This window comes from Erinaceus europaeus, chromosome 12 (genome assembly GCF_950295315.1).
Source record: "Erinaceus europaeus chromosome 12, mEriEur2.1, whole genome shotgun sequence".
NCBI lineage: Eukaryota > Metazoa > Chordata > Mammalia > Eulipotyphla > Erinaceidae > Erinaceus > Erinaceus europaeus.
In genome coordinates, this window is record NC_080173.1 from 72736673 (window position 1) to 72748027 (window position 11355).

Genomic DNA, 11355 nt, shown 5'->3' on the forward strand with positions numbered 1-11355 from the left:
TCCTGTTATGCTATGTATTTGGTTATTGAAAAAGTCGTGATCCAAGGGGGTCAGGCAGTAGCATAGCAGGTTAAGCGCACATATGACACGAAGTGTGAGGATGGGTATAAGGATCCTGGTTCAAGCCCCCGGCTCCCCACCTACAGGAGGGTCACTTCACAAGTGGTTAAGCAGGTCTGCAGATGTTTATCTTTCTCTCCTGCTCTCTGTCTCCCCCTCCTCTCTCCATTTCTCTCTGTCCTATCCAACAACAACAACATCAACAACAATAATAACCACAACAATATTTTTTTAAAAAAAGGACAATAAAAATAGCCTCCAGGAGCAGTGGATTCATGGTGCACGCACTGAGCCCCAGCAATAACCCTGGAGGCAAAAAATTAAAAATAAAGTCGTGATCCATTTTTACATAGAATAACAGAGAAAAAGTCATGAGTTTTCTGACAATCCAACAGATAGCCAGTGCTGTGAGTCTTACATTCTCTAGCAAATAAGGCCCATTTACTAGGTTGTAGAAACAGCATAATGGCTATGCCTAAGGCTCAGAGGTCCCAGGTTCAATCCCTTGCACCACCATAAGCCAGAGCTGAGCAGTGCTCAAATGGTCTTTCCGTAACTTCCTTTGCATATTTCTCATGAAACAAATAAAATGTTTAAAAATTAAAATCCATTTATTTCAGTGTTGATTCCTTTGTCCCGGGGCTGGAGTAGGGAAAGGATGGCAAATGCAAAAAGTTACAAGTTGAACTGGGTCCTCCCAAGAGATAATAGGGAAATTCCAAGCAGGCAGAAACCAATGCCTAGGAAAAATCAAAATGCCACACATAACAGGTATAACAAGAGACAATGCTTTTTCTTTATTTCTTTACAAAGTAAGTTAAAGGCTAGAAATACAGGCTGCAGAGACCAAGTATGTCACATCAAGATTCCTGCTGCTGCTGTTGGTGCTTCTCAGATACCTTGTCTTCCAAATCAGCCTCTGTCAGATCGGATTTTTTTTTTTTTTGACAAGTACAATCATCTCAACCACAGGGCCATTCAGAATCTCTTCATTTATTCAAAAGCTCTTCCGGAAGGATCTCTGCTTGACTGCTTCGAGGATCTCTCTGCTGGTGACATCCCTTCTGTGGTTGTACAAGGAGAGCCTCACTGCCTCCAGGCTAATCTGCTCCAGCAGCCAGTCTTCCCCAGAGCCCAGCACTGCCAGGATCCAGGAGCATCCACTGAAGTCTGGGTGGTTTTGGGGGAAGCATAGCACAAGGGTGAGATAGACATGGAATCTTCCCTATGAACCACTTTGTGATGGAGCCCAGGCCCCATGGCTTCTGCAGATAAACATACACATGGAACCACTCTAGTCACACTAAGGGACAGTGATTTGATAGGATGGGATGGGACCAAAGGAATGAACTCATTTATATCTATTATCTGTGAGGAAGGATGGATGGGGGATTTGAGCTGCTGAGGAAGAGAATTCTTGTCTGCCTAATTACTGACTCACTACTGACTTTAGTGCCTTCACCATCCTATTAGAAATAAATTTAACATTCAATCTTCAGAAGATGGAAAATAACATTTTAATGTAGAGTATACTTTCACATATAAAAGCATTTTTCACTTCAACCCCTCCCTATTCCCAGCCTTCCTTCATTGTGCCAACACACTCTCTCCAGCCAAGCTAGCAAACTTGCTCTTCCTGAGATGTGTCCCTATGTTTTCTAGTCTCTCCACTACTTATCTGTCATCTTTACTAGCATGTCCCTGCCTAGCTCCATCTTTCGAATCCTAGCCCTCTTTAAGGCTCTTCCCCAAGCCACCTCCTGCTTATCTACAGTCCACACAGCCTTACTACCTACCAGCCCATCCCCAGGAGCAGAGCACTTACTGTTCTTAGAGCTGGCTTCACAAGCTGCCTTCTATCATTAAGGTTCTTGTCTACCTTAGAGAGGCAGTTGGCATAGTCAAAAGATCACTGCCCTGAGAGTCACCCATCAGGACTCTGAGCAGAGCTCTGTCTGAATAGGAGGCATTATGCAAGCAGTTCACATTGCTCACACTAGGTCTCCTTTTTTTTTTTTTTTTTTTTTTTGTGAAGGCCAGGCTTAAAGTGGGATATGAAAGGTTTCTCCAGGTTCCAGTGATTTACCAGCATTTCCTCAATGCTTCCTCCCACTGCAGGATTGCAGGATGGTGAGCCCTTGACAGTAGAGACAGCATTGTTTTCATCTGAGCTGCCGTAGCATACCTGGCATGTGCTGAGACACTCAATCCATTTATCCAACTGACATCTTGTTCTATCCTCATAGTGTTCTCAGAGGCTGACCCAAGGCACAGCATCAACTTTTTGAAAGCCTGAAGAAGCACAGTGGCCTGCCAGCCTCAGTTAAAGTTAAGGGCAGGTCAAGGAAAGACTAGTGATTAGAGGACTACTTCATCTGAGTACTCCCACTCAAGACTGCTCTAACCAAATGCAAGCTCTCCAGCTGGAGATGGTTTGGGCCTCCAGGGACTACTGGATGTCTGTGAGCATTTTTGTGTGTGGTGGGTAGAGATCATAGGTGCTGCTCTACTATAGTCTGCAATGCCCAAGTCAGTACTTTCTAACAAACAACTATCTAGTCTCCAAATGCCATTGGTGCTATTGGTTGAGAAGCCCTGCTTTATATCATACAACTTCTCTCCCCCTCCTATCCTTTCTTACCTACATTTCCCCCTTCTCCCAAGATAAGCAACAGATCCCAAATGCAGAAGTCTTTGGTACAATAACATACATGAATACCCAGCCTTGCTTCATTGCTATAAAGAAACAAAATCTGGTTAAGTGCACACATTACAGTGCGCAAGGACCCAGGTTCAAGCCCTTGGTCCCCACCTGCAAGGGGGTAAATTTCACAAGTGGTGAAGCAGGGCTGCAAGTGCTTATCTCTCTTTCCCCCTCTACCTCCCTAGTTCCCTCTCGGTTTCTCTATCTCTATGAAATAATAAATAAAAAATTTTACAAAATCAAAATCCAAAATTAAGTCTTAGTGTATCTCCCACAGAACCTCTTTACTCTCTTTTCCATAGTTTGATTTAAGGGGAATATTTTATCAGTTTTCCTCTACAGCTTATATGTACTGTGGAGTAAAGTTGGGTGGGGAGGAAGAAGGAATGAACATGCCTCCCCACTTAGGGAACATTCTAAGTACCTGGCACCATTTAATGGTGACAGAACAGAGCAGGTGGTGAATTCTCTTTATATGAGAAAAGGGAAGGCATTCAAGAATCAGTTTACAGATTGCCTGTCAACAGATACAAGAAAGAGAGAGACACTAAGAGCTCAGGTGTTCAGAGCCGCTGCCAACAGAAAAGAAAGCCAAGTGGGAAAAGATAGCAGCCATCAGCAGAGTCAGTTTATGGAAGCTGTTTGCACCCAACTTTTCAGGAACCCAATGTATGAAGAAGGACTTCTGTGTCAGAATAAGTTGAAGCCAAGAATGTGCTCAGGGCTATTAATAAGATACCTGTCTTGGCCATCCTAAGCTTCTGCAAAATGTCTCAACTCACTTGCCTTAGGATTTTCCCCATGTAAATAAAATAGGCTTCCTTCTTCTCCTCCTCCTTCTTAAAGGCTGAGTTGGCACATTCATATTTCTTTTTCACTGGGGTATATTTATTTTCACTAAAATTTATACTGGGGTATTGGGTATAAATTTTAGTCTTCTTATTAAGGGATCTTTGGCCATGTAAGCAAATGAAGTACATGAAGAAAGCATAGCCCTTATACTGCTAGATTACAGCATGAACCTTGGGCAAGCACACACACTGAAGAGCTTTTATAAGGAAAGGTGGAAGGCATGCTTAGCTAATCAAGGCAGTGATTAATGATTTCATTGGCAGAAAATTAAGCCTCTCTGAAGCCTTACGTGATAGTAGGTGTAGAGTCTAAAGTAGGGTTGTATTGTATTCCTGAAGGAAGGATGATGAAGGAAACATGACCTCTTTTTTTTTTTTTTTTTTGCCTCCAGGGTTATTGCCAGGCTCGGTGCCTACACCATGAATCCACTGCTCCGGAGGCCATTTCCCCCATTTTGTTGCCCTTGTTGTTGTAGCCTTGTTGTGGTTATTATTGTTGTTGTTGATGTCATTCATTGTTGGATAGGACAGAGAGAGGAGGGGAAGACAGAGAGGAGAAGAGAAAGATAGACACCTTGCAGACCTGCTTCACCACCTGTGAAGCAACTCCCCTGCAGGTGGGGAGCCAAGGGCTCAAACCAGGATCCCTATGCCAGTCCTTGTACTTTGTGTCACGTGTGCTTAACCTGTTGCGCTACCACCCAACCCCCAAAACATGACCTCTTAAGCTTTGTTTTGTTCTATCCCATGTAAATGGAATTCATACACACACACACACACACACACACACACACACATATATATAATCTTTATTTATTTATTGGAGAGAGAGAGTCAGAAATCAAGAAAGAAGCGGGAGATAAAGAGGAAGAGAGACAGAGAGATACCTGCAGCACTGCTTCACCACTCACAAAGTTTTCCCCCTGCAGGTGGGGACTGGGGGCTCGAACCTGGGTCTTTGTGCATTGTTACATGTGCAATCAACCAGGTGTACCACTACCTGGCCCCCTGAATGCTTGCTTTTTTTAAAAAAATGTATTTATTTATTTTGGTAGAGTCAGAGAGAAATTGAAAGGGAAAGGGGAGACAGAAAGGGAGAGAGAAAAAAGAGACACCTGTAGCACAGCTTCACTGCTCATGAAGCGTCCCCTTCGTAGGTAGGGACTGGAGGCTTGAACCTGGGTCCTTAGGCCTGGTGATGTGTGCTTGCCACCATGTGGCTCCCAGAGTGCAGCTTTGATGCAATGGCCATCAATTTACCAGGTGACCCTTGTCTCAGAAGGTATTCTCTTAAATTTATTTATTTATGAGAGAAAGAAAGAACAAATCAAAACATCACTTCAGCATGAATGGTGCCCCAGGGATCAAGCTCAGGACCTCACATCTGCAAGCCCTGTGCTTGCTCCACCATTAAACTACCGTTTCTGACCACAGAAACCATCATTTTACGTCCCTAATTGCAGATATTATTACGCCAATGGTTTTTTTAGCCACAAAGATCACAAATCAAAAAGAATAGGAGTGGGATGCAAGAAGCTGTACTTTTCTAAAGGGTTCCAGGTGAATGTAATGCCAGCTTTGGGCTTCCCTGGTCATTAACATTACCGAAACAACCACATGAGTTTTGGGCTTGGACTAGGAGAAACAGCTCTTCACAGATGTTACACTTATGCCTTGTGTATTTATATTTACACTGGGAGAGAAATAGATCATCTGAAAGGCAAGTACACACCTGGCAATGCAATAGCAATTAGAAACTTGAGTGACAAAGTGTAAGTAGAAAAGCCAGGAAGTTCCTGTAGCTTCAAGGCTGACCTTTGAGAAATTGTAGATAGAGAACATGTGAACTCCCTGCAATTAGTTTATCAGTTTAGTTACAAGGAAGTGGCCTGCTTGACTCGAACTAACAGAAAAAAGGACACTCAGGGGTTATGGTGTCCTAAGAAGAGAACCAAGTTATAACAGACTCCCTTTCCTGTCCTACCTATCAGGCTGTCAGAAAAGTTATGACACGTTTGCATAGAAAAACATAGGAAAATATGTCATGACTTTTCCAAATAGTTATGAGTCACATCAGAACTTCACTAGAGAAGACCAGTAGATGATGATGATGAAGGTGATGATGAGGACGTCAGTTCATAGTTATTGAGTTCCATGTCCCAGAACACATGCTAAGTTCCTGACATACTCTAACTCATTTAATTCTCATAATTACATCATGCAGTAAGACATTCACACTTTCGCCTGACAGAAGATAAAACTGGGTCTCAGAAGGGCTTTAGTGACATGCTCAGGGTCACATAGCTGTGTGAGTGGCATAAGTTGAAGAACTGGCCCCTGAGCCCCTAATTCCAGTCCTATCCACTACCACCTTCCAACCCTGATCAGAGCCCCATAATCCTTATAGTTACACTTTTTGTGCACATTCTATAATGCATGTATTTAATTACCAATGGGGAACTTGAATGCAACTTATCCATAGTGCTGGTTCAATTCTTCTGGATCAATGATTTAATAACAACAATGAAAACAATAGCAATTAAAATGGATACTCCTATGAAAGGAAAAAAAATGGTGCCCTATTATCCAGTTGCCAAAGCCATCTCTCACCCACTATCTCAACTCCTACTCTCATTTCAAAAGTTCCATCTCTCATTGTTTCTCTACTGAAAATGTAACATGGGGGGCCAGGTGGTGGTGCACTTGGTTGAGTGCATATGCTACAATGTACAAGGACCTGGGTTCAACCCTATGGCCCCCACCTGCAGAGGGAAAGCTCCACAAGTGGTGAAGCAGGTCTGTAGGTCTCTCTCTCTCTCTCTCTTCCCACTCCCTCTTGATTTCTGTCTCTACTGAAATAAATGAAATATTAAAAAAAAAGAAAATGTAACATGCACAGAGTATACACTATATAATGAAATGACCTGGGATTTTTAATGCAAAGAAGTTGAGTACAAACTCACAGGTATCATCAAGACTGTTTTGGGTGCTAGAAATGGACCTACCCTATGATCCTGCAATTCCTCTCCTGAGTATATATCCTAAGGAACCCAACACACCTATCCAAAAAGATTTGTGTATACCTATGTCCATAGCAGCACAATTTGCAATAGCCAAAACCTGGAAGCAATCCAGGTGTCCAACAACAGATGAGTGGCTGAGCAAGTTGTGGTATATATACACAATGGAATACTACTCAGCTACTGAAAACAGTGACTTCACTGTTTTCAGCCCATCTTGAATGGAGCTTGAAGAAATTCTGTTAAGTGAAATAAGTCAGAAACAGAAGGATGAATATGGGATGATCTCACTCTCAGGCAGAAGTTGAAAAACAAGATCAGAAAACACAAGTAGAACCTGAACTGGAGTTGGAGTTGGTGTATTGCACCAAATTGAAAGACTCTGGGGTGGGGGGTGGGGCAGGGGGGGAGAGTACAGGTCCAAAAAGGATGACAGAGGACCTAGTGGAAGTTGTATTGTTATGTGGTAAACTGAGATGTGTTATTCATGTACAAACTACTGTATTTACTGTCAAATGTAAAACATTAATACCCCAATAAGGAAATTAAAAAATAAAAACTGCCTTGGGTGAAACTTTTCAAGGGACAGGAGCAAGGACAAAGATCAGTCCAGGGAAGAACTCTCCTAGAACTATTAAATCCTGCAGATGCTGGAAAACATTTAGAAAAGGGGCAGAGCAGATGTGGTGCTGTGTTTGGAGTGTATCACAGAAGACCTGGTCAACTGGCATGGACTTATTTTGCTCTCTTACTAAGAACAAGACCTACATTTAAGCATGAAAATAGTACTAAGTTACCCATTCGAATCATAAAACTCACAGGGAAGAAACCCATTCAAATCATAAAACTCACAAGGAAGAATAGTACTAAGTTACCCATTTGAATCATAAAACTCACAGTGATCAGAAGACTCTCAGGCATCTATCAGAAGGCTCTGCCTGCTAAAAATAAATAAATAAATAAATAAAGGCATATAATGAATCATCACCTGCTAATAACTTCTCTACCCTGCAGGTAAAGAAAGTAGTTACACTTACAGCAATCCTGGTTTGCATTTATTGAGTACTTACTATCTACTTTGAATTATACAAAGTAACTTATAGATGTCATCTCACTTGGTGATTTTAGTGTCTGGGGAAAGATTTCATCACCTCTAATAAAAAAAAGATACTGGAGGCAGCAGTGGTGCACTGGGTTAAGCTCATATATTATCAAGTGCAAGAACCCAAGTTTGAGCCCCTGCTCCCCACCTGCAGGGGGTCCACTTCACAAGTAGTGAAGTAGGTATCTGTCTTTCCCTCTATCTCCCCATCCTCTCTCAAATTTCTCTCTGAAAGAAAAAAAAAAGGAAAAGATGATCACCAGGAGCAGTGAACTAGTAGTGCTGGCGCCAAGCCTCAGCAATAACCCTGGTGACAAAAATAAATAAGTAAATAAAGGTACTGATATTTATAAAGGTAAACTAAGTTATTTAAATTAGAGTTATGAATTGAACTCTGATGTGTCTGATACCAAAATTCCAATCAACACTTATCTAAATTAGAACTCCTCTGCCCAACTTTCAGCAGAGTCTCCCAGTACAGGTCTCACTGTAACATCCCTGCCTCCCAAATATGGGAGAATGCTACTCTAAATTCTGGTCAGTACAGAAGAGTCAATTAGAAACTTCAAAAGGAGGAGGGCCAAAGGAGAAATTGACTGTAGCATGAAAAAGAGATAAGTAAAATCAGGCATGGACTTTAAACATTGAGAAAGTGACATCACATAAATCAGTGAAGGCAGTAATGTTTCTTTAGATAGAAACCCCGAAAGGGAGATCAACTCAAGAAACAGGAGTTTCCTTCTTAACTGACCATGACCTTGACTCTCTTCCTTGATTATTTCATTTCAACCAGGTCATATCTTGGTGGAAGATCAGATCCAAAGGACAAACCATGCTCATAAATAGGGATAATGAGTAACAAGAGCAGCAGATGAGACTGTTGGGAAGTGGTTGGCCTACAGGGCATGGAGGAAATCTGGGCAGTGCTTCAAGGCTAAGGTTGTGTGAAAGTGAGTGAACATGCCTTGATGTGGAGCTATAACCAGGGTGCTGTGTTGGGGGAATCTAGTGAGTGAGTTGGCTCAGGTAGGTTCAGGTGTTCTAGTCTTTTGTAGAGAGGACCAGGCATTGAGTAGGATATTGGACTACAAGTCCTCTGAGGTCTCCTGGGTTTTGTTGATTCTACTACTGGGTTTTATTGATTCTTTTCCACCACTGGAGCTCTGTGCCTGTACAATGCCACAATGCTGGCAGACTTTTTCCTTTTCTCTCCCCTACCCAAATACAGGGTGAAAGACAGAGATAGAGAAAAGTAGAGAGGGTGGAAGGAGAGACACTATAGCACAGCTCCAAACTCAAGAAGATCCCCCTGTTGTATGGTGTGCCTATATGATGATGGGGGGGGGGGAAATAGGGGGAAAGCTCAAATCTGGGTCCTCACACAGAGTCAAATATGTCCTCTACCAGGTGTGCTATCTCCTAGTTGATCCTACTTTAAAGAATTTATTTATTTATTTATTTATTTATTTTTAGAGAGAGAGGTAATCAGAGCCTCATTTTGTCATATGCAGGGCTAGGGTTCAAACCTAGGACCTCACACACGCAAGGAATGAATTCCACCCTCCAAGTCACCTTCCCTTCCCAACCTCCTATTCTTCTTCTTTTTCTTTTTCTTTTCTTTTCTTTTCTTTTTTTTTTGTCACTAGGGTTATCATCAAGGCTTGGTGCCTGCAGCACTACCTTCTCAGTGGCCATCTTTCCTTTTTTTTTTCTTTCTATTTTTATTGGACAGGACAGAGAAAAATTGAGAGGGGAGGGGATATAGAGAGGGAGAGAGAAAGACACCTGCAGACCTGCTTCACCACTTGCGAAGTGACGTCCTTACAGGTGGGGAGCCAAGGGCTTAAGCTGGTCCTTAAGCTTTGCACTATGTGTACTTAACCCGCTGCATACTGCCCAGCCCCCCCCCCCCAGCAATAAGGGATTTTAATGTCATTGTATTTCATAATTTTAAGGAGAATGGGGACTGCTATGATATAGCAGCTCAGAATCACAGGTTGAATAACAAGAGGAAAGAAATTGGAGAAGACATCAAATTAAAAGAATTCACCTTGAATGTAATGTTATGCTCTTGCTGGTTGATGGTATCATTACTAATCTCTTGCCAATTTGCCAAGTAAAGGAAATAAAGGAAGTGGAAGGTTTCCCAACCCTAGCATCATTTTCTCTAACCTCTATTTCAAGCTATTAAAAGAGGAAGAAAATGGTACAGAGAAAAGCAGACCTTAGCCACCCACTTAGAATTAGGGTAGGGAAGTATTGGGATGGCCCAGATGGCTAGGGTGCTGCCCTATTTTACTTCTGTATTTCTCCCCTATACATGCACTGCACTTGTTTAAGTCTCCTTCTGAACTTGCAGGCTGGTATATAATAGTGAGTTCCGCTGCACAAACTCCCTTTTCTTCAGCCTGTGAGATGTCCATGGGGTGAAAAGTGATAGTGGAGGTAATGTGAGGCAAAGTGGGAAGTGGAGTGGGTGGACAAGTCATTAATGATACCAGAGATGTAGCTGTTGTTATTATTTTTATTTAATGTAGGCTTCGGGGAATGAGGGGTAGCTCATGCGGTAGGGTGTATGCCTTGCCATGCACAAACCCCAGGTTTGAGTCCCAGCACCACAGGGGAGTACCGCAGCACCAGGAGAAGCTTCCCACACCCCAGTTTATCTAAAGCAAAAAGGATGGAGAAAGGAGGGCGAGACACTTAAAGAAGCGCACATAGTGCAGAAGCACAAGAACCAGCTCAAAGATCCCGGTTTGATCCCCAGCTCCCCCCCTGCAGGGGTTTGCTTCACAATCGGTGAAGCAGGTCTGTACATGTCTATCTTTCTTTCTCTTTCCTTATCTTCCCCTCCCCCCTCAATTTCTCTCTGTCTTATCCAAAAAAATGAAATAATAAAAAATGGCCACAGCATGAGTGGATTCATAGTGCTGGCACTGACCCCAGTGATAACACTGGAGGCAAAAAAAAAAAAGGATGAAGAAGTTGGCTTGGGAGCAGTGAAAAGGTATGTCTATAAGGTCCAGGCACTGGGGGGATAAAGTTGCCTTTTGAAATAAAGAGAGCATATACACTATCCTTCTGTCATTCTTAGTTCAGATCCTCCTTGGGCATGAAAGTGTAGAAAGTAGGTTTTATGAGTGTATTATGAGGTCAATTTGCAACACAAATTTTGTCTTTCTACTTTTGCTCTAGAATAGCTGGGGCTCATAAAGTAAATCTATAAACTGTTCTTTGAATTGCTCTGGGACTATTGTGTCCCTGACCTTCTTGCTTCTGTCTGGCAGCTCTCATGCTGAAACGAGCTATCTGCCTAGGTCCACTGCACCTGGTAAAGAGAGGGTGAGGCAGCCCAGAAGCATTCTGGGAATAGAGAATAGAAGCAAATATTTGCTGTGGACAATTTACAGGTGATTTTCACAGATAACCCAGAGCAGATCTCCTAGTGCCGTTGTAACTGCAGAAAGAAGGGTATTTCTTTTCTTTTCTCTTCTCTCCTCTCTTTTTCAGTGTGAATATGTAGTGTACAGGCTAGGCTCTGGGAGAAAAGTGAACATGGCCCTGAGAATTGTTTTCAGGGACAATAGATGAGAAAGATGCTATATAAAGATGGATTCT

The 11355-nt window shown here is 42.4% G+C and overlaps 1 protein-coding gene across 1 annotated transcript; it reads right to left on the reverse strand.

Moving 5' to 3' along the window:
* Nucleotides 1-927: 927 nt before the first annotated feature.
* Nucleotides 928-5059, reverse strand: LOC132542123 (histone H2A.N). The gene is made up of 3 exons (XM_060204897.1): nt 4998-5059; nt 3545-3673; nt 928-1238 (listed from the first exon to the last, which is right to left on the reverse strand). The coding sequence occupies exons 1-3, from the start codon at nt 5057-5059 to the stop codon at nt 1058-1060; spliced, it is 372 nt and encodes a 123-aa protein (XP_060060880.1). The 3' UTR covers nt 928-1057.
* Nucleotides 5060-11355: the final 6296 nt, after the last annotated feature.